A 24,458-nucleotide genomic window follows, 5' to 3' on the forward strand; every position below is an offset into this window, starting at 1 on the left:
GGGGGAGTGTATTTGTGCACTAGGGATTTTTGACCATGAGCTACTGCCATTCTTTGTGTCTGGCTTTATGGGGGTAATGGGAAATCAAACCCAGGGCAGCAGTCTTTGCAGGCAAGCCCCTTTAACCACTGAGTTGTGTTGACCAGACAGCTTTGAATGATGATTCTCCTGCCTCAGTGCACTTTATTTTTAAAATAATATGTTTTATTACAAAATTTTATACCAGTGATTGCTCCTTACAGTGTCTGGTTGAATTTCAGCTTCTCTGGTCCTGGATCCAAGCATCTTTAAATTGCTTAATGAGCCTTCATTTAACTACTTTGAGTTTTTCATGGTAATGTTCAGAGTTATAAAGATGTTTTTATACTAATTTGAGTTGCTATTATTTTTACTGTATTATTGAGGTTTGTACTTTTCTGGTCCCTGAGAGAAGAGCCCTGTTTAAACTTTTATAATTAGTGAAGATCTTTTTGAGGAATTTATTTCTGTTTCTTTTCCCTACTCAGCAGAAACTAAGCTTTTTATTGATCTAAGATTTATTTCTAAAAGGGATTGGTTGTTTTGGAAGGACAGCACAATCCTTAGTAACAGAAACATGCTTGCTAAAATAGGAATAATATCTTTACTGTTGATGTTTTGCTGAATATAGCTGTCCTAAGAAATCTCACACTAGAGATGAGCGGTATTATGTATATGGTTGTTCAGACCATCAAGCGTCTCAGCTCCAAGAGACTCTTTTTATTTGTTTGTTTTTTGTTTTCAAATGTAGGGTCTTGCTGTAGCCCTGGCTGACCTGGAATACACTATGTAGTCTCAGGGTGGCCTCAAACTCATGGCAGTCCTCCTACCTCAGCCTCCTGAGTTCTGGGATTAAAGGTGTGCACCACATACCTAGCAACATTGTTTTCTTCTCTACACCATGATTTCTCTTTAGTATTACACAGAGAATTTGTTTCTGTGGGATTACTGAACACAGATGAACATAGAAGGCCAGGCTAGGTCTTCAGAACAGAATACTATTGCTGTTTTCGTGGCACACCAGTAGACTAATAGGAGGTGAGAACTAGAGAGTAAGAAAATAAAGGGATACCAGACCAAATATAAGAAAAACTGGGGCTGAAGAGATTGCTCAGTGGTTAAGGTGCTTGCTTACAAATCCTGATGGCCTGGGTTCAGTTCCCTAATACCCACATAAAACCAGATACACAATGTGGCACATGCATCTGGAGTTTATCTGCAGTGGCAAGGGGCCCTGGTGCTGTCATTTTTTTTCTCTCTCTCTCTGATTGCAAATAAATAAAAAATTAAAAAGCTGGGCAAGGTGGTAAACACCTTTAATCCCAGCACTTGGGAGGCAGAGGTAGGAGGATCATGGTGAGTTTGAGGCCACCCTGAGATTACATGGTGAATTCCAGGTTAGCCTGGGCTGGAGTGAGCCCCTACCTCAAAAAACCACCACCACCACCACCAACAACAACAACAACAACAATAAAAGTAAAATTATAAACATATTAGAAGAACTGATGACTGGGAAAGGCTTTAATATTTGGCTTACCTTATTATTATTTTTTTGCTTTGTTTTGTTTTTCGAGGTAGGGTCTCACTGTACCCCAGGCTGACCAGGAATTCACTGTGTAGTCTCAGGGTGGCCTTGAACTCTTGGCAATCCTCCTATCTCAGCCTCCCAATTGCTGGGATTAAAGGCGTCCACCACCACGCCTGTCTTACCTTAATTTTTATGTTAAATATGTTAATTTTTTTATTAACCTGAAAAATTTACAAATGTAGATTTGAGTTTTTTAAACTTAAACATTTTTTTTTTTTTTTTTAAGCTGGGTATGGTGGTACATGCCTTTAACTCCAGCACTTGGGAGTCAGAGGTAGGAGGATTGCTGTGAGCTCAAGGCCACCCTGAGACTACAAAGTGCATTCTAGGTCAGTTTGGACTACAGTGAGACCCTACCTTAAAAAGACAAAAAAAAAATTTATTTTAGAGAGAGAGGGATAGGAAGAGAATGGGTATGCCAGAGCCTTTAGCCACTGCAAACGAACTCCAGACACATGTGCTACCATGTGCATTTGGTTTATGTGTCTACTGTGGTAATCAAACCTGAGATTTTAGGCTTTTGTAGGCAAGTACCTTAACTGCCAAGCCATCTCTCCAGCCCTAGATTTCAGTTTTGTTTTTTTTGTTTTTGAGGTAGGGTCTCACTCTAGCCCAGGCTGACCTGGAATTCACTCTGTAGTCTCAGGGTGGCCTTGAACTCATGGTGATCCTCCTACCTCTGCCTCCTGATACTGGGATAAAAGGTGTGCACTACCATGCCCGGCTTTAGATTTCAGTTTTTAAGTGTACAGTTTATTTAGAGAAGCACAGTGTCTTAATCTTCCAAACTGATGATTGTTCTCTTTTTCTTCTACCTCCAGAGACATTACATATGAAATATTGTTTGAAGCCATAACAACAATGATTGTTTTCCTTTCCTGCCAACTCTTCCACAAGGAAATTCTGCGAGAGAATATCAATCAAAAGTATTTGATGCAAGGTGCATGGTATGTTCTATTTTAAACTTTAAAAAAAAAAACTGTGCAATCCTATCTATTATTTCCACTATTGTCCTCTGAGTGCTTTCTCTCCAGCCAGACCTTTCCTCTGGTTGATAGAACATTGCTTCACGTCCAGTGCATGAAGTTATCTTCTGCTCTGCCGTCCATACCTCCAGCTTCCTTGGCATCTCCCCTCGCTGCTTTGTGGAATAAAAATCTTGGTGTCATCTTTCTTTCTGTATATGCAGTTCTCAGGTTGTCTTTGCTTGTTCAGATTGTTGTTGTGCCTTCCCTTTCTCTCCAGTCCCTTTCAAATGATACTTGTCTTTCACTCTCTTCAGCGTCTTGGCTCCAGGACCTATTAAAGACACCACATAATGTTTGCATTATGTGCTCTTGTACTTTATATCATCTCTAGATGACATGTCATACATAGTCCTATATAAATGCTATGTAAATAACTGATGTGCCGAATTGCTTAGGAAATGAAGACTAATATGTTGAGTACAGGTTTAATTTTTCTCCTGAATCTTTATAACTTGTGGCTAACTGAAGCAGTGGATGCAGAGCCTGAGGATGTGATGGTGGTGAATATGAAGGGCTGTCTGATCTGTCCTGTGTCCTGCCACCATGTGTTTGGATCATCTCCGTAGATCCCTTCCTGTTTTGCTGCCTTTGAGTAAATAGCTACTTGGCCGTGTGCTAATCCCATGCTCGGCCATGGGCCATATACTTAAGCATTCTCCTAGAAGGTGGCAGAGGAAACAGATCAATGTTCAGCAAACACATTCCCTACCTTCTGGTGATGTCGTTTTCACATAATTTTAAAACAAACATAGTTTTGATTAAAGTTGTCAGGTGGTGTCCTGTTCATAGCTCAGTGACAGAGTGCTTTGCCTGGCATATGCCATGTCCTGGACTCAGTCTTGAGAATTGCAAGAAAACAGTTGTCAGGTAGTGCGGAACGTTGTCTTCTTCCTGTCCTTTTTGCTACCCTGGTCACACTGGTAAAGCAGGCTCTCCTGGGCTCTTTGGGTAAGGTCTGAAGAAAAGATTGTGGAGGCCCAAGGTTGAGAGGCCACATCTGGTGACAGCCTTCTTGCTGGAAAAGTCCCGAAGCACCACCGGGCATCCACCCTATAACAAGAGGCAACAGAGTGTGAGTCTTTAAGGGTCTGTCTCATTTTGGGAAGCCACCAAAATTTGATCCCTTGGGTTTCAACCTGATCTCCTTATCTAGTTGTAATCACCACCTCTGCTAAACACCACAGTAAGCTTGTTTGTATCTTCTTAATGTCTCACGATAGAGGCTAAATTCCACTATGAATTTTCGAGGAGACAACTCATATTCAAAACATAGCAGAACATGTTTGAAAATCACTTTGACGAAGGGAAAGGGCTTAAGCTTTGGAGGGTTAGAGCTGAACCCTCCTCTGATGTGATTGCTAGAATGACATTTTTTGAGAGAGTGCTTGGCACTTCAGGGCTTTCACTGTGAACCTCTTTCCTCGTAGTGCTAAAAGTGTTGAAGTTGCATTTTTCATATATACAGAATGTTAATGATTTCTAAGCTATTGAGTTTTTATAGTATCATTATGCCATCTACTTCAAGTATAATGTTCTTTTACTGACTTTTGTGGTTCATCGTGGAGGTTGTATTTATAGTGCACTTTAAGAATTTGGAAAAAATTTATTATCAAATATAAGGAGTTATCTTATCACTGGTTAAATCATTAAATGGGTGCTCGCTTTGGCAGCACATATATTAAAATTGGAACAATACAGAGAAAATTAGTGTGGCCCCTGTGCAAGGATGACATGGAAATTTGTGGAGTGTTCCATATTTAAAAAAAATAATTAGATTGTTCCATGCTTGCTTAAAAGTGTAATCTTGTATTACTATTATTTAATTCTTTCTGCTGATTTTTATGTTCCAGCCTTCCTTCACATGCTGGGGTACTATACTGTATACAATAACTCACAATGTGTCTATTTTAAAAGACAGCAGATACTTGATAATAATAATTTGGCTAATGCTTTCTTATATAGGAAGAGGCAAAAGCCAGAATTAAGTCACAAAACCATCTCAATCTCCCATTGTCTGAATTAGTATGTGACAATACTAGCTTTCTTTGAGACAGTGTTAATGGCAGACTTATTTTGGTGTCATACAGAATTAGGTAATTCCCATAAACATGAGTTTGATTTTTTTTTTTTCTTTTTGTGTAGTCTTCCATACACCAGCAAACTTGTGAAAACCTTATTATATAACTTTATCAGACAAGAAAAGCCACCACCTTCAGGAGCCCATGTATTTCCTCAGCATTCAGATGGGGGAGGACTACTGTATGGACTGGCATCAGGAGTAGCAAGTAAGTTCTTTCAGACTTTTTCACTTCTTTGATATCCATGTATTTTATCTAATTAGGCATAGGAAATGCTGTTCATTGTCAGCTGCCATTAACAGTTCTGTAGGATTTGGGTTGCTGGCTAAATGTGTAATACTGAAAGTAATTAAAAGTATTAATCCTTCATTCTCTGCAGTGATTTGTGTTAAATGAGTGCAAACAATGGATAGATTACCTAGTTACAAAATAATTATTTTTCAAGAAGAATGGTTACACATTAGTATGTATGTTACAGGAGATGCTGGGTATACATAGAAAACAAATTGGAATTTTTAGAGCTTTTTACTGCTGGTGTTATAGGAGGAAATCGCTCTATTTTAGAGGCTTTATTGGTTGGGATTTTATAAGAGTAATTAAATGTAGTTTTTCTGTTGAACTCAGTACTATGTTCAGCAACAAATTAGTACATTGGGAAGATTTGATAATGAACTCTGAAGTGACAAATGAGTTTTGTCTGATTGGGAACAAATGGCATACCTGAGGAAAACTCCTTTCCTTCTTCACAGAGCCTCATTTCTGCTTCATATGGTTCAGACCTGGAAATTTGAGAAGCTTAAAGTGCCTATATGGCGGGCAGCCTAGACTATGTGTTTTGGCTTTATTCTGAAGAAATGGAAAGTAGCCTCTGGTAGCCTCAGGTCTACGTTTTGTGTTTACTAAGTAGCAGTATACTCTTTCCGTACTTACAAAGTGCAGAGCACCAAACTAGTGGAGCTCCAACAGTGGAATGCAACGCGGCAAGCTCTCTGAGTTCAGTCAGTACTGTCACTGGTATAGGAGTTGGTGGTACCATGTGATAGCTTCCTTTAATGTGAAGCTTACTAACTTCTCACTAAATGTGTGCGTGTGTGTGTCTGTGTGTGTGCCCATGTCACTGCTCATGTGTATGCCATTGCTTGCGTGTTGAGATCAGAGGACAGCTTTGAAATTTCTGTGCTTCACCTTTGAGACAGGCTGGCTTGCTGCTGTAAACAGAACTGTCAGACAGTAAATGAAGTCCACACTAGTTGCCTGGGAGCTTCAGATTCTCCTGGCTCCACTTCCCATTGTTGTAGGTGTATTGGGATTACAGGTGAATGTGCCTCTTTGCAGCCAGCTTTCCGTGGGTGCTGTTGAATTGAACCTGGTCCAGCAGGTGTTGCAAGCAAGTACCTTTTATTACTGAGTCATCTCCCTAGCTGTGAAATAACTTGTAATAATTATTTTTGTTCTACTATCTTTATTATTAAAAGTTATGGGTGATAATTTTAATAATTCACTTTTTCCACTGTCTTAAAAAGTTATTTAGCTAAAGTCATTAAAATTGAGTTTTGGGTTTTTATAATGCTATAATCACAAAGGCATTTTATGTAGTTCTCTTCCTAAATTTTCATAAAACTATTCATGTACAAGCATAAATGGAATAATTATGGGTTCATTCTTTCAGTATGTGACTGAAAAGATTATAAAAGCAACAAAAGAAAATAGTCCTAAACAGTGCACCTTTGGGGGCTGGGAAGATGGTTTAGTGGTTAAAGTGCCTATTGTGCATTCATGAGGACATAAGTTCAGACTCCCAGTTTCCATGGATAATGCCAGGCATGTTGGCATATACCTGTGATCCCAGCACTGGGGAGGCAGAGACAGGGAGTCACTGGACCTCACTGGGTAGTTAGTGTCTGTGTCTTCTGTTGTTCTTTATTCTTTCTGTTGTTTTAAGCCGTGGTCTTGCTGAGTAGCTTAGGCTATTGTCTAATTTGCAATCTTTCTACCTCTGCCTCCCCAATGCTGGGATTACAGGCACTTACTACCACACCTGGCTGTTGACTTACATTCACTGTAGTATCCAGGGGAGCATATTACATCCTTGGACTGTCAGTAAATGCTTGTATATAATTGAATACCAAAAGCTTATATGAAATGTGGAGCCTCTATAATTCTAGCATTCAGGATGCAGAAGCAGGAAGATTACTATGAGTTTGAGGTCAGGCTGGGCTACATAGTAAGTTCCAGGCTAACTTGGGCTACAGGTGTGAGATTTTGTTTCAAGGAAACCATACAAAAATACTGGAGAAATGTGAACCTAATTATAATAACCGTATCTATAATTTGTTGAATTACTTCTGTTTCTCTAGCACTGTAGTATCTGTTATGTACACAATTTCATCTACTCTGTTTTTCTTTTTTCATGTCTTATATAAAATTTCAAAGATGTGCCAAAGTGAAGAGAATGGTAAAATGAACTCCCATCTGTTGACAGCATATCTTCCAGAATGATCAGCATTTTGCTGTTTTTTTAATCTCCCTTCTCCTTAGTTTGAATCAGCTTGCACATGTAGAAAAATTACAAAATAAAATACTACAAAAAACAATAGTAGCTTATCAAGATTGATTTATTGTTGACATTTACCCCGAATTTGCTTAGCAATTATACTTTCTTTGTCCCTCTTTTCACATGTGCATGTGCACCCCCACCACAACCCACCCCAACTTTTCTTTCAAGTTACTTGAGTGTCAGTTACCTACATCATAGGACTTTATTCCTAAGTACTTCATATACATAGTTTCTTCAGGAATACCTCTTGTATAACCACAAGCCAGTCACAATACACAGACCAACTTCTGTTAAACAGTTAACTATACCAAAAAAACCATGAAGCTGGGATTGTTTTCTCCTCACTAGAAGCAAAGAAGCAAAAAGTTTCCTCTGTATTCTAAAATCTCCATTAAGTGTTATCTCATCTGTGTTTTATTGTACATAAATTGAACTTTTATACTTAGGATTTGTTTTCCTTGTTTTTGTCTTTTTTTAAAAAATATTTTCATTTATTTATTTGAGAGAGAGAAAGTGGGACAGAGAGAGAGAATGAATGGGCATGCCAGGGCCTCCAGCCACTGCAGATGAACTTCAGACACGTGTGCCACCTTGTGCATCTAGCTTATGTGGGCCTTGGGGAATCATACCTGGGTCCTTCGGCTTTGCAGGCAAGTGCCCTGTTTTTGTATTTTTTTTTTTTTTGTATTTATTTACTTGCAGAGAGAAGAGAGAGAATGGGTGTGCCAGGGTTTTCAGCAGCTGCAAATGAACTCTGGATGTGTATGCCACTTTCTGCATCTGGCTTTATGTGGGCACTGGAAAATCAAACCTGGGTCAGTAGACTTTGCAGGCAAGCACCTTAACTACTAAGCCATCTCTCCAGCCCCTGTTTTTGTCTCCCCGCCGCCCCCCCCCCCCCCCAGGTAGGGTCTTGCTCCAGCCCAGGCTGTCCTGGAACTCACAGTGATCCTTCTACCTCAGCCTCCCACGTGCTGAGATTAAAGGCATGTGCCACCATGCCCTGCTGTTTTTGTCTTTTGAGGCAAGGCCAAAACCAAACTGGCCTTGAGCTCTCAATAGTCCTCTTGCCTTGTATCCCTGGTGCTGGGATTCCAGGTGAGAGCCACCACTCTCAGCTTATAACTAGGTTTTCTTTTTAAAAAATATTTTTATGTATTTGCAAGGAGAGAGAGAAAGGAGGAGGAGGAAGAGGAGGGGAAGGGTGGGGGAGAAGAGAGTAGGACAGAAAGAATGGGGGCTCCAGGGCCTTCAACCACTGCAAACAAACTCCATATGCATGCACCACTTTACATGGGTCTTGGGAATCAAACCTGGGTCATTAGGCTTTGCAGGCAAGCACCTTTAATGGCTGAGCCATCTCTCCAGCTCCACTACTTGGTTTTCTTGTAACTACTTTATTATCAGCTTCTCTCCCAGACTCAACGTTTATCCTATAGCACAAGCCTTTCTTCTCTTCCTCCTCCTTTACTCCCTCCCTCCTTTCTTTCTTTTATTCTTTCTCCTTTTTTTTCCCCAAGGTAGAGTCTTGCTCTAGCCCATGCGGACCAGGAATTAACTATGCAGCCTCAGGGTGGTGTTAAACTCTTGGCAGTCCTCCTACCTCTACGTCCTGAGTGCTGTGATTAAAGGTGTGTGCCATCACACCCGACTGAGCCTTTCTTCTTTCTGTAACTGAAACCACAATCTGCAGTGAGTGTCAGGATGATGTTCATTCAAATGTGATGATATTAGAAGGATTGTTAATATTTTAGAGTTACAACTACCTCTTTTTTTTTCCTGTTATAGAGAGTAGTGAAAAAGTCACCTGTGTAGATTTTGTTCTTCTAAAGTATCTTTTTCAAATGTGTCAAATACTACTTGTTTCTTTCACTGAGGCTGGTTAAAATGATTTATGCATTCATGTATTACTTTATTTTATATAATCTATAATACATGCAGGCAGACCTGTATTCATGGATTTTATAGTAAAAGAAAGTAATTGTTTCTTTCCTCTATAGGTTTTTAGTTTAGCTGTCCCTTTAAATATGCTGACTGAATGGAAAAATAATCAGTTGTTTATCACTTTAATATTTAAGAAGAAGTGCTACCATCATAATTAGTAGCTTATATGAACTTTTAGCTAAATAAATCAGAATTTTAGACTCTTCTGGCATGCTTTTAAAATATTTTATCTGTGTTTGTATGCATTATAGTTGGTCTTGGCATTTCTACATTATTAGACATGAAGGGGGGCCTGCTCATGCACACCTTCAGCAGGTATTGGAGGGTGCTGCTCAGGGCTCTGCACTGATGTTGTGGCACAGCTCCACGGGGCTCAGGTCTGTTCTGCTGGGGCCCTTGGAGGGAGATGGTCCAGCTAATGTAGTTACTTAGGAAGTACATTGTTTTGAGGCAGTGTTCATGGAACTGACCTCTTCTTGCTGTATCTTCTGAGTTTTCTGTTCTTGCTCCTTTGTTGCTGATGAGGTCTAGTTTAATCAGGATTGGCCCTCAAGTCTGATAGTGAGCATGTGGAATAAATAGGTTGGAATGAGTCCTAGATTCCAGACAAGGTAGGTATATGTGTGTGTGCATGCATGCTCATGTGTACATGTACATGCATGCCCAAATTAATCTAGACAAAATGTATATTAACTCTTTTGGGTGCTAATATTCAATTGTCAATTTTAGATTACATATAGTTTTTATCTCCTCTCTTTCTGTCCAAGAGTCCATCTATCTATCTGTCTGTTGGAGAGATTGCCTAGTGGTTAAGGCACATGCCTGTAAAGCCTAAGGACCCAAGTTCAATTCTCCAGGTCCTACGTAAGCCAGATGCACATGGCGCCACATGCATCTGGAGTTCATTTGCAGTGGCTAGAGGCCCTGGTGTGCCCATTCTCTCTCTCTCCCCTTCTCTCTGTCTCTAATAAAAATAGAAAAATATTTTATTATTATTTACTTATTTGTTAGAGTGTGGAGAGAGTGAGGGAGAGAGACAGAGAAAGAGAGAGAGAGAGAGAGAATAGGTGTACCAGGGCCTCCAGCCACTGCAAATGAACTCCAGATGCGTGCGCCCCCTTGTGCATCTGGCTAATGTGGGTCCTGGGGAATTAAATCTGGGTCCTTTGGCTTTGCAGGCAAGCTCCTTAACCACTAGGCCATTCCTCCAGCCCTAGAAAAATCTTTTTGAAAAAGATACATATACATATACAATACACACACGCAGTCCCAATATATTGCAGTGAGACTAGGTGTGGCCCCTAAGCCCACTCAAGGAATAAAAGTTGCTGATATTTTCAGACCTAATCTTCATCAAACAAATATTTTGGGTCTTCCTACTTTATCTAGGCCTATGTCCCTGGCATAGAGAAGACTGAACAGTGTCTCTATAGATGTCACATGAGCAAAAGCAAAAGTGAATGTAGCTAGTGATTTTTTGACTGTTCTTTATAGAATGGATTCCATTTCCTGGAGCCTAGGTAAGGATTTGCTGTGGGGCAGGAGCCTGGATTTTCCAGGAAGCCAACTGTAGAGTTATTAAGGATTCCTGTGGTTTCCCCTAATTTTAGAACTCAGCAATGAGTCTGCCTGAAACTGGAGCTAGTAGTCCCCCTGGTGGCAGGAGGTACTGGCTGAGCCTCTTAGGAGTTCAGACTAGGTCTCCACTAATCCCAAGTGTCTCCACTCTCATTACTCCCAGGGCATTCCTTTTCCTCATCTCATGGTCCTAGATTCAGAATCACAAGCCTTGGGAGGAGTCACTGCTCAGCATGACATAGAAAGGTTCTTCAGGTTTTTAGATCTTTGTACCTAAGTTACCACACTGAAAACTATATAACCTTTTATACAGAGACTAGATAAGGAGTAGATGAGACCTTGTGTATAAAGTCACTTTTAAAACTATACAGCAGCTGTCCATTTGTAAACAACACTTGCTGTCTGCTCTGAAACTACTGGTGCTACTGGGTAAAATAATTAGAGTGAAAACAGGTTTAATTAGAAAAATAGCAAGTGATCACAAAAACCTGGATGTGTTTATGTTAAGACAGTTTAAGAATTAAGAATTTTGTATCTTTTTGGTTTGCTTAAACTTCAATGTGAGAAGTGTTTTGAAAACTGATTGAGTATGCCTGACATGTTTTTGCTTTTTTTCCAACTGGCTTTTCATTTTATGTGGTGTAAAATTTGGCCACTAGTAGTTAGAAAGGAAAATTGGATTGTTTCATAGGTATTTCCACAAGAGATTTATCCTTCCTAAGTGAACTTACTTTGACAGCAATCACCATGGTACATTTCTTATGTACTAATTTATCTGAAAAGTTACTATATTTGAGTATGACTGTTTAATAAAATTAGCCATAGAATTTAATCAAAAACTTTTTATGTTCAGCTAATCTGAATATAATAAGTATTTCAAACATTCAGTTAATCAAAGAAATCAGGAGTGTTGGGCTAGAGAGGTAGTTTAGCAGTTAAGGCACTTGCCTGTGAAGCCTAGGACCCAGGTTCGATTCCCCAGTACCCACATAAGCCAGATGCACAAGGTGGTGCATGCATCTGGAGTTCATTTGAAGTGGCTAGAGGCCCTGGTGTGCTCATTTTCTCTCTCTCCACCTCTTCCTCCCTCTCTTTCTGTCAAATAAATAAAATATTTAAAAAAAAAGAAATGAGGAGTTTTGGTAGTCTTAGTTGCAGTTAGTATGGCAATCAATAATTCTTTTTTTTTGCAATCAATAATTCTTACTGTAATCTATGAATAAAAGCAAAAGGCCAGTAAACCTTATCTCCATGATTTGTTCTGTGTGGGGTAGGACGTAGGGTTCTAAGGGTTCTGAACAGCTTACATTTGTTTCTCTCACTTGTAATTGGGAAATCCAGAGGGGGATGCAGGCCCTCTTCCTGACATTCAGGTGGCCGCTTTCTTGCTGTGTCCTTGCATGAGAGACAGAAAGCTTGCTGTCTCCTCTCTTTATAAAGATACTGATTCCACCATGGGGACTTTCCTTCTGGACCTCATGTAAATCTAACTACTTGCCAGTACTGTCATACTGAGAGAACTTCAACATGTACTTTTGGAGGTGACAGAAATCTCTCCCCCTCCCTTCATTCTTCTCTTTCTTTTCTCTTTTCAAGGTTGGGTCTCGTTCTAGTCCAGGCTGACTGAGAATGCACTTTGAAGACAAAAATAAAATGTTGGGATGTAGGATTCCAGCTATATATTTGCCACTGAGAGATAGGAACACTTTGTCCAACAAAACAATATGCTGTGATCTGCTTATTCTTAAACTTTATTTGAATGTTTTATTTAAAATTCTTTCAGGGGCTGGAGAGATTGCTTAGCAGTTAAGGCATTTGCCTGTGAAGCCTAAGGACGCATGTTCAACTCTCCAGGTCCCACGTAAGCCAGACGCACAAGATGATGCAAGCATGCAAGGTTGCACATGCTCACTAGGTGGTGCATGTGTCTGGCATGTACTGCAGTGGCTGGAAGCCCTGGCACACCAGTATTCTCTATCTTTCTCATAAAAAAATAGCAAACAAATTAAAAAATAAGATTCTTTTAGGGATAAATAATTTAGATGATTATTTAAAATGTACTTATTAAAAAATTTTAAATCCCATCTTTTGATTATTATTATTATTTTATTGTTGTTGCTTTTTTGAGATAGGATCTCATTTTATCCCAGGCTGATCTTGAACTCACAGTGATCCTCCTACCTCTGCCTCCCAAGTGCTGGGATTAAAAGAGTGCACCACTATGCAAGGCCTCCTATCTTTTGATTTTTTAAAAATCTATTGTGATAGTAGCTTAATTTAACCAATCAGCCCATGGCTGCTAATAATGGTTCACAGCCGGCAGTGGTGGGCAGGAAGTGGGGAAGTTTTCTAATAAGCATATCTTTACTGTTGTGTTAAAAGTTTTTAATACTGCATGTCACAATAATAAAACTCACCATTTAAGCAATATGTTCTGGAGCCAGGTATTGTGGCACATGCCTATAATCCTAACATTTGGGAAGTGGCATCCAGAAGACTGTGAATTCAAGATCAGCCTGGTTACATAGTGAGAAAATGTCTTTAAATTGTACATTTTCAGGCTGACATTTTCAGGGCTTAGCAGTTAAGGTGCTTGCTTGCAAAGCTGAAGGACTTTAGATCTCCCCAGTACCCACGTAAGCTAAATGTGCAAGGGGGGGCACGAGTCTAGAGTTTGTTTGCAGTGGCTTGAGGATCTGGCGTGACCATTCTCTGTCTCAAATAAATAAAAGTTGCTTTTTTTTTTTTTCTTCCAGAGGTAGGATCTCTTTCTCTAGCCCTAGCTGACCTAGAATTCAGAATGTAGTGTCAGGGTGGCCTTAAATTCACCGTTGTTCTCCTCCATAAGCGTCTGAGTGTCGGGATCAAAGGTGTGTACCACCGTGCCTGGCAAAAAAAATATTGCATTTTCTTTCCCTTTTTTTTGGTTTTCTAAGTTATGTTCATTCTAGCTCAGGCTGACCTGGAATTCACTATGTAGTCTCAGGGTGGCCTTGAACTCATGGCAATCCTCCTACCTCTGCCTCTCGAGTGCTGGGATTAAAGACGTGTGCTACCACGCCTGGTTTACATTTTCTTAATATAGAGGTTTGGATGCCTAGTTTTCTCTCTCCCCGCCCTCCCCCACGCAATTCAAATTGAAATCTGTTAGACAAAGATACCACTTAATATTTTTGAGCATGGGAATTACAAAGGCCAACATACTAAGTGATTAAATAAAAAAGAAATCTTTAAAAAATATTTTTATATATTAGAAAGAGAAATGGGTACACCAGAGCCTCTTGCTTCTGGAAATAAACTCCAATACATACACCACTTTGTTCATCTGGCTTTTACATGGGTACTGGGGAATTGAACCTAGGACGATGGCTTTGTAAGCAGGTGTCTTTAACTGCTGAGCCATCTCTCCAGCCCAGAAATGAGCAATCTTAATAACAGCACAAGGCAAGAGTCACAGAGGAAAGTGTGAAGAGCTCTAGAGGCTTTGACATCCTTAGCCACTTCCCAGAGGTCAGTCACAGGGTGAGAATATCTTCATTCGTGGATGGTGCTAAGTAAGGCTTATTTGATTGCATTTTTAATTTACTCTTACTTTACATGGAACAGAATTAAGTTAAATCTGTTTCAAAGTCAGACAAACATGGAAATAAGTACAACTGGAAAATGTTGATGAATGTTACTACATCTCTAAAGAAGGAGTTGTACTTATCTTGAGAGTGTAATTAGGGACAGCTTCTTTGGAACACTGGTTGTTGTTTGGTTAAACTGACTTTGTTGTGCTCTCTAACCCACAGCACTGTTCTTAGCTATACTTCCTACAGGAGCTTGCACCTAATGTACAGGACATAAACCATCTGTAGGGCTGGCGGTGGTGGTACGTACCTGTCCCCTCAGCATATGGGAGGCAGAGGCAGAAGGGCCAGAAGCTCAAGGCCAGCCTGGCCTACATGAGACCCTACCTTAAACAAAAACAAACCAACTCCAAAAGAAATGATTATTATAAACTCTGTGAAATAACATTTGGTAAGGAGTAAACAACTTTACCTATCCTTAGTATACAGAGAATGACAGCAGTAGTATATTATGAAAATAAAATACCATATTGCTTTATGTTTGAAAAGTCCTAATAAAGAAAGGTGTAGTAACAAGACCATCATAATAGGAGGAAAAGATCATGTCATCAAAACAAAAGAGAGACTGATTGAGAGGGGGAGGGGATATGATGGAGAATGGAGTTTCAAAGGGAAAGTGGGGGGAGAGAGGGCATTACCATAGGATATTTTTTATAATCATGGAAGTTGTTAATAAAAAAAAAAAGAAAGGTATAGTAAACCTAAGCGGTTAACTTTTATTAATGCTAGTGCCTGACTGGGTCACACCAGGAAAGCAGGAAAAATGTTTCCCTAAAGCAACAAGTGATTTTGCTGGTTCTTTTGGCTGTGTGTGATTAATTAAAAATCACATGTTTTGAGGTATCCGCTGCTGGCATTCATAGGGAGGATGTTTTTACCAGTACTTCTGCCAGGTTGCATGTTGGTACTAAACTCATTGGTTGACATGGGCACAGTTTTCCCTGTGCTAAGTGAAGGGGAACACATAAAAGAAAAGGTATAGAAGGCAACTAGACATGTCATCATCTCAGGTAAAGGAGCATATTTTTGGGATACCACAGAAGTTTAACTGAACTGTAGTATGTGTGATGATGACAGGAGTTGTATCCTCCCACCTTTTAGCCAGTGCCATGGGCACAAGAATAGAAGAATTATGACAGTCCCTTTGGCAACTAAGTATAGTCTTTTTGTGTTTGTTTATTTATGAATATATCTGTGCATTACAGCTCATGTGTTGAGGTCAGAGGCTGACCTGGAATTCACTCTATAGTTCCCAGGCTGACCTCAGACTCACAGCGATCTTCCTACCTTGGCCTCCCATTGCTGGGATTAAAGGCATGCACCATCATGCCTGGTTTATTTCTGTTTCTGTGCCATGTCTGATTTTTGGTTTTTTTGACCCACCAATTTAAATTAAGGTCACTTGCTTAATCATAGGTGAGAAGTTATTTACTGGAGAGAGGCTATCTTCCAGTGCCAACACCATGAAAGAATATGACTTCCCTCTGCCAGTAATCATCAGTTTCCACTATTTACTCTGGGAGGTAGGAGGTCTCATGAACTTCTCCCCTCATTTGTGATGGAAAAAAAAATATATGTATACACATATACATACATACATTATATATATAAATATATATATATATACACACACATACACACATACGTGTATATATGTGTATATATATGTATATATGTGTGTATGTATATGTGTGTGTATATGTATACACACACACACACACACACACACACGGTCTTGCTCTAGTCCTGGCTGACCTGGAATTTACTCTGTAGTTTACTGTAGTAGTCTCAAACTCACAGAAATCCTCCTACTTCGACCTCCCAAGTGCTGGGATTAAAGATGTGTACCACAATGCTTGGCTATTTGTGATGAATATTGCCAGGCTCAATCATGTGCAGGAAACCATATCTGCTGTGAGTCCATGAGGATAGTGGACTTGTTTTGCCCATAAATACAGCATTGCAGCTGTACTTTCCATCTTCCTGCTCTTACATGGTATTTGGGACTGAGCACAAACAAGTTACTTATTCTTGGTAACTTTGCCATCTATACACCTCTGTATTCACCTCTACACTTTGCATAAAAAGACATGTGTTCATTGGAAGGTACTACCTTCCAATCTATGTGAGCAAGCATAGATATCTACAAGATAGTTTGACCTGCTGTCCAATTAGCATAATCACAATATTGAGGTTCCCCCCTAAAGGCATAGGCCCCTAGCCACAGACATTTGGCCAGACTTACAGTACCAAACCATGATTTCCCTCCTGTACAGTGGGCCTCAAGTTCAATCAGAAAGCAGTTGGGGGCTGGAGAGATAGCTCATTAGGCACTTGCTTGCAAAGCCTGATGACCCTAGTTCAATTTCCCAGTACCACATAAAGCCAGATGCTCAAAGTGGCACATGCATCTGCAGTTCCTTTGCAATGGGCCTCTTGCCCATTTTCTATCTTGGTCTATCTCTCTGCTTATAAATAAATAAATAAAAATATTTTTTAAAAGAAAGTGGTTGGAGGCTGGGTATAGTGGCACACGCCTTTAATCCCTGCACTTGGGAGGCAGAGGTAGCAGGATTGCTGTGAGTTCAAGGCCACCCTGAGACTACAGAATGAATTCCAGGTCAGCCTGGGCCAGAGTAAGATCCTACCTCGAAAAACAAAAACAACACCACCAAAAAAGAAAGTGGTTGGTTAATCCTATAACATTCATGCCACTATTGCACCAGTGGGCATATCTTGCCTGAAAGTTCCATTTGTATAATACACAGTAGGACATAGTAGGATATAGCTGGAACTCTGAGTACCTTGTAACTTTTGCAGTGTTGAGAAAACAATTAGAGCATTTCACAGTGCTCTTTAAAGCTTAATCACAATCATAGCAGAGGCAAATAAGTTACAACCAATGAGCACATCTTAGCTCTTATATTGTATATTATAACAATCATGCACATTTTATGTTTTACTTTTCTAAACATATCCCTGGTAGTTTTATTTCCAAAAAATGTATAAATACATGCCAGTTTAATTATTTTGTTAGTTTCTTTGGAATCTTTGTAAAAAAATAACTGGCCTAACAAAACATATCCTGTTTGCTCTGTAGTTTTTCTTATTCCTAGCATATCATAGACTATTGCCCAGAGTTTATACATCCCAGTTGAAGAAGCAAGGTACATGTGATTTGAATCTAGTGAACCACCCTGAGCCAACAGGGCTTGTAAAAATTTATTTATTTTATTTTATTTGCCAGGCGTGGTGGTGCATACCTTTAATCCCAGCACTCGGGAGGCAGAGGTATGAGGATCACTGTGAATTTAAGGCTAGCCTGAGACTACATAGTGAATTCCAGGTTAGCCTGGGCTAGAGCAAGACCCTACCTTGAAAAACCAATATATATATATTTGAGGGTGGGGGGAAAGAGGCAGATATAAAAAATTGGTGTGTCAGGGCCTTCATCCACTGCAAACAAACTCCATATGCATAAGTAGCCTGGTGCATTTGGCTTACATGGTCCTGGGAAATCAAACCTGGGTCCTTTGACTTCTCAGGCAAATGCCTTAACCACTACACCATTCCTCCAGCCTTGAACTTGTCTTTCTTTACTCTCTCTTTCCTCCCTCCCTCCCTCCTTCCCTCCCTCCCTCCCTTCCTTCCTCTTTCTTTCTCTGTCTCTCTTTCTTTCTTTCTTTTCCAGATAGGGTCTGGTGGTGTAGCCCTTGGGATGACCTGGGGCTTGTAGTGATCCTCCTGCCTCTGACTCCTGAGTTCAGGAGCATAGATGTGTACCACCACACTTGGCTGCTCTTTCTCTGCTTTTGGAGTGATGTGCACTTTTACAAAAGCCTGAAACTTGAATTAAAAGTCTGCTATTTTTGTGAACTTAGGAGGAGGAAATGTCACTAAATCTGTGTTTTTGGTAACTTTTGTGTTCTGAAATTTAAATATCTTATGTGATTTATTTATTTATGTTTGCTTAAGAGTGAGAGACAGGTAGGGAGAGTGAGTGGTATAGGCGCACCAGGCCCTCCTGCCACCACAAACCAATTCCAGACGCATGCATCACTTTGTGTGTTTGGCTTTATGTGGGTAATAGAAAATTGAACCTGGGCTATCAGGCTTTGCAAGCAAGAGTCCTAAACCATTGAACCATTTCTCCAGTCTCATTGTGTTGTATCTTTGTTATTTTCTTTCCTTCTGAAATGCCTGTGAGATGTTCTCGACTTTCTAATTCTCTTCATGTTCCTTAATCCTTGTTAGTATAACGGGGAAATTGGGGTTCTGGGGTATTTCCTGGAATCCCAAGCCCTGAGTTCATATCTTCAAACTAACCAATTTGGCAATTCCAGATTCAAGAGAATGATTTTTAAAATACTACATTTTACTCAGATTTTACAAAGGAGTACAGAAAGGGAAAGGCTGGGAGGTAAGGGGTGATAAGGTGGGGAGAAGAGAAGTACACCACATGGAGCCCAAAAGCTCATGTGGGCCACATGTAGCTCAGGAGTTCATGTGACCAGATGCAGATCTGGGGCATGAAAAGCATGGAAAGAAAAGAGAAAAGGAAGTTCAAGGAGCTCCTGCCAAGTAGGGAGCTGGAGGGGATAAAGAACCCATGCAGAGAGTAAGGGCTAGGCGGCCCTCCTGGCTGGGCCTAGGGTTAGGACCTAGGCAGAGCACCTATTAGGAGAGACAGACCAGGCTCAGCCAAGGGCAGAACTCACCCACAGCTGGGATTTCCCAAGTGATCTGAGAGCCAGAGACTGCCCTCCACTTCCAGAGGTACCTTAGGGTGGTGGTCTGTCTTTTGGCCCTGGTGAACCAGAGGGCTAGCTGGTTTGTTAGGGCTAAGGGCTATCTTAGAAAGAGATTAGCTCTGGCACCAAGTTCTGGGGCATGAACTTGACCAACCACAATGTTTAAATCCTATGAAAGACCTCCCTCATAGAAGGTGTCTTGACTGTGGAAAAACAGTTCTACAGAGCTAGGCAAAAGATAAAAAGTCAGATCTTGGATTTCTAGCAAGTGCAAACTTTCCTGCCCTTCTTACTTTCAGGGGTCCAGTCACCTAACTCTACCCCTCCCATTATCTTTTCTTGTCTCTACATGGCATCTGCATGCTGGATAACTGTCAGATTTATCCTTCAGGTCCATCCACTGGTATCTTTACAGCTGTATCTGATTTACCATGGAGCCCTTCCATTGAAGTTACTAATGTTTGAATTGTAGTGTGTGCAATAAAGTTGAATTCTTAATTGTACAACTAGATGCAGATGTTAAGTAAGAGATTGAATAAGGTGAGGATTTATCATTGAATGCTAGGCCTGTAAGGTAAAAGCTGTGGGTTACTTAATCATGTATCATTTTTAGTTGCATTGTTTAGGAAGCTAATTGGGATGGATTGAGGAAGGGAAATGGGGTCACTGTGATGTTTAATCTTGATTATCAACCTAATTGGATTGAGACAAGAAACTCCTAAGAGATTAGCAAAGGGCACCTCTGGTATATCTGTGAGGATGCTTTCAGAGAGGATTAACTAAGTATGGGGGAGGCCTGTCCTGAATGTGGATGGCACCATCCCATTGTTTGGAGGCCTGGAAGGATTGAAATGAAGAGAAAGATTCCTATTAGTGGAGGCATTCTCTCTTTCCACTTCCTGATCACCACAAAGTGAGCTACTTAGCTCTGCCATTTTGGACTAAAATTAAAATTGCTCCCTCTGAACTGTTTCAGGTATTTGTCACAGTGATGGTGATAGTGACAGGAAACTCACCAATACAATGTAAAGGCTGGAAAGTAAGCAGCAAATGGAAATATGGTACCTCAGAAAGTGGTGCTTATTTTTAAGCAGGAAACTATCACATATGCTTGTCTTTTTGTCGTAGGAGTGATTCAGTTAAAATATTTAAGGACTGTCAAAGTGGCATGCATCTTTAATCCCAGAATTTAGGAGGCAGAGGTAGGAGGGATGCTGTGAGTTTGAGGCCAGAATGGGACTACAGAGTGAGTTCTAGGTCAGCCTGGGCTAGAGACCCTATCTTGGAAAACAAAACAAAACAAAATATTTATTAAATGCTTATATTTCATAGAGCTTACATTTGTATTAGTGATAGAAAAATGATGCTCCCAAGGATATGAAAAGGGGCATTTGGGTTGGAAGGATGCCTTTAGAGGCTAAGGCGTTTGCCTGCAAAGCCAAAGGACTCAGATGCACAAGGTGGCACATGTGTCAGTAGCTGGAGGCCCTGGTACACCCATATTCATTCCTTGCCTCTTTCCCCTCCCTGCCTCCCCCCCCCCTCAAATAAATAAAAATGGCATTTGCCTCTTACATGATAAAGGTAAAAGGTAGAGTATGTACAGGTACATGTTATTGCAGGTAAGTGTGTAGACTTTAAGAGGGAAAAGAAGGAAGTTTTCTTCTGATTCAATTTTTGAGTCAAAACAGGTTAGATGATCAAAAGTATTCTGAATGGACTATGGTCTGAAATAGCAAATGCATAAAATTTACTGTTTATTACATTTTTAATGAGCTTTAAATTTTCTGATGCTTCCACAATATAGCCTATTTATTCTTTGCATTATAAAGAAATACTTGTGTGGTAATAATATGTGAAATTTATGTGCCTGAAACAAACAAGTGTCAAATAATTCTTAGGCTTTCCAGTTAAGTCAAGAACATTCTAGGTTCTAATTATTAGCCCGCTTAAATGAATTGTGATAAATTGTTTATAGTTGTAATTGTTCATTAGATTGTCAACTTGGCAGGACCTAGAATCACCTGTGAATCAGCAGTTTCATCCACATTTGCTTAGCCTTTGTGTGTGCCTGTGAGGGATTATTTTGATTAGGTTAATGAGGTGGGAAGACCCACCTTAATTGTGAGGGGCAACATCCCTTGGCTGATAGACTCAGCAAAGTATTGAGAAGAAGTGACAGTGGTGTGTTCAGCACTTAGACATCTCTGTCACAGCCTCCTGACTCAAGGACCATTGTTGAAGAGGTGATAGAAAGAATGGAAAAATCAATGAATGAGGAGGAAGCCAGGCATAGTGGCATACACCTTTAATCCCAGCACTCGGGAGGCAGAGGTAGGAGGATCGTTATGAGTTCAAGGACATCCTTAAACTACATAGTGAACTCCAGGTCAGCCTGGACTACCGTGAGACCCTACCCCCCCCCCCAAAAAAAAAAAAAACCAAACAAAAAAGAATGAGGAGGAGTGTAGAATACTGTCTTTCAGACACCAAAGTGGCCATGGCATTTATGAGCTCACAGTGGCTGATGCTACCTACACAAGAACTGCATAATAGGAGGGCAAACAAACAAAAGTGATGACATCAAAATAGAAGAGAGATGGACCGGAGAGGTGGCTTAATAGTTAAGGTACTTGCCTGCATAGCCAAAGGACCCAGGTTCAATTCCTCAGGACCTTGTAAGCTGTACGAACAAGGTGGCAAATGTGTCTGCAGTTTGTTTGCAGCCACTGGAGGCCCTGGCGTGCCCATTCTCTCACCCTCTTTCTTTCTGCCTCTCTCTCAAATAAATAAATAAATAAATATTAAAAAAAAAAAAAAAGAAGACAGCCAGGCCTAGTGGTGCACGCCTTTAATCCCAGCACTTGGGAGGCAGAGGTAGCAGGATCACTATGAGTTCGAGGCTACCCTGAGAATACATAGTGAATTCTAGGCCAGCCTGTGCTAGAGTGAGACCCTACCTTGAAAAACAAAACAAAACAAAAAATAAAAGTCCGACTAGCTGGAAATAAGAAGGATTCAGTGGAGGGGGTTGGGAGAGGGGTAACAGAGGAGGGTGGTGGGAGGGAATTATGATCAGGGCATATTGTGAGTATGTACGTAAATTTGTCGCTAAAAAGTTAATGTTAAAAAGAAGGGAGCTGGCTGAGCACCAGCATTCATTGCTCTCTGTTTTCTTGCTGTGCTGAATGTGACCAGCAGCCTTAAGCTCTTCCTCACTGCTTTCCCTCCTATGGTGGCCTATAACCTGGAACTGTGAACTGCAATAAACCCTTTTTCCCTTAAATTGAATTCTGTCAGGGGTTTTACCCCAGCAGTGAAAAGCTGAATAGTACAATACTGAACCTGAAGTAGATGTCTTGTCCTTTTTTCCATTTATTGAATTTCTTACAAAAGTGTATCCCCCCCCCCCCCAATTTGGTAATTTGAAGCATGGTCTCACTCTAGCATAGGCTGACCTGTAGCTCAAAACATACCACAGCGCAGCCTCAGACTCATGGTAATCCTTCTGTTTTAGCCTTAGTGCTGAGATTAAAGTTATGCGCCACTATGCCCAGCTTCTAAGTGTTTTGTTTTTTTTTTCTCCCAAAGCCAGAAACAATTCTGTTGGACAAGAATACAAAACATAGGTTAGAGTCAGCTGAACCTGGCCTTAGAGAGTTGTTTGGAAGTTGAAAGGGATCAGTAGGAGAAATAGTGTCCCCGTTGTGCTAGGGACGTAATACCAGGGTTGCTGGGCAGAACTGGCCTCCTACTTTTGAGTTCTCTAATGCACTTAAATCAGAAGTTCAAGGGGTTGTTCAGTTGTTAATCAGCTATCTGTAACTTCTTCGGGATATGGAGAGTAACATTTAATCAAGGTTACAGTTTTGCCAGCCAAATATGATGGAGGTAAAGTATAGTGAGAATGAGGGATTTGGGAAGGAAGTAGATCTGGTGCTGGGGTGGTTTGATTCAGGTGTCCCCCATAAACTTAGGTATTCTGAATGCTAGTCTCTCTAGCTGATGGAAATTGGAAATTAAAGCCTCCTGGAAGCAGTGTATTATATGGGTTTATGGGTATTATAGCCAGTCTCTCCTTGCCAGTGTTTGACACACTGTCCTATTCCTGTTTTCCACCTGATGTTGGCCAGGGGGTGATTTCCACCTTCTGCTCATGCCAGCATTTCCTCTGCCATCATAGAGTGCCCCTCCCCAAGCCTGTAAACCAAAATAAACCTCTTTTTTCCCATAAGCTGCTCTTGGTTGGGTGATTTCTACCAGCAATGCAAACCTGACTACAACAGTAAAGTGGTAAAGAGTAAAGAGTAGGGTTTCTGCTAGATACCAGACTGCATGGCTTTGGCCTTTTGGAGCTGATTTTCAAGAAGAATGTGGAAGGATCTGAAACCTTGGCCTAAGAGATGCCTTGCTGTGCTGTAAGTACAAGAGCTTTGCTTGGACTGGGCTAGAACCAGTTTGTTTGAGAGGTTTGCTGTTATGGGAGGCAGAGATAGGAGGATCACCATGAGTTCGAGGCCAGCCTGAGACTAAATAGTGATTTCTAGGTCACCCAGGTCTAGAGGGAAACCCTACTTGGACTAACCAAACCAAATCAACCAAACAAACAAAAAGAACAGGATTATTGTGGAGTACAATATGGTGACCCAGGTGCTAAGATCATCAGGCAGTGAGCAGGAGTGCTGATATCCATTGGTAACCAAAGCATGTAGGTTTGATGGCTATGATAGTATGATGGGTGCCTCCATGTCACTGGATGTTTGAGGGGTGAAGATTTGGAAGCAGCTGTGTAGAGGCCTCTCTTGGGCTGTGGGTGATGGGACGGGAATAAACAAATTATCACTTGGAAAGGCATCTGAGAAAAAGTTGTCCTTTAGGAGTACCCAGGAGAAATTGGAGCATCCAAAGAGGGTAAAGTTGCAAATAAAGAGGGTTTTCTGCTTTTAAAAACATGTGTTTTAGGGCTAGAGGGATCGCTTATCATATATATCACTTGCCTGCAATGCCTAAGGACCCAGGTTCAACTCCCCAGGACCCACATAAGCCAGTGCACAAGGTGGCACATGTGTTTGGAGTTCATTTGCAGTGTCTGGATGCCCTGATGCACCCATTCATATTTCTCCCTTTCTCTCCCCCTGCCACTCTCAAGTAAATAAATTTTTAAGTTTTTTTTCTTCTTTTTTTTTTGGTTTTTCAAGGTAGGGTCTCACTCTAGCCCAGGCTGACCTGGAATTCACTATGGAGTCTCAGGGTGGCCTCAAACTCACGGCAATCCTCCTACTTC

At 40.7% G+C, this 24,458-nt stretch overlaps 1 protein-coding gene and 1 non-coding gene across 4 annotated transcripts in view; both read left to right on the forward strand.

The window, feature by feature from the left end:
* The window catches only part of Dym (dymeclin), a 522,785-nt gene that overhangs the window by 163,044 nt on the left and 335,283 nt on the right, over positions 1-24,458 (forward strand). For all 3 annotated transcript variants that reach the window (XM_045142835.1, XM_045142833.1, XM_045142834.1), the window contains exons 7-8: positions 2,428-2,553; positions 4,777-4,919. In XM_045142835.1, the coding sequence (XP_044998770.1) occupies positions 2,428-2,553; positions 4,777-4,919 (269 nt within the window). The remainder of the gene's footprint in view (positions 1-2,427; positions 2,554-4,776; positions 4,920-24,458) is intronic.
* LOC123458999 lies at positions 4,289-4,395 on the forward strand. Its single transcript, XR_006635931.1, has one exon. It is a non-coding gene; the product is annotated as a U6 spliceosomal RNA (small nuclear RNA).

Source organism: Jaculus jaculus, chromosome 2 (assembly GCF_020740685.1).
Source record: "Jaculus jaculus isolate mJacJac1 chromosome 2, mJacJac1.mat.Y.cur, whole genome shotgun sequence".
Lineage (NCBI taxonomy): Eukaryota > Metazoa > Chordata > Mammalia > Rodentia > Dipodidae > Jaculus > Jaculus jaculus.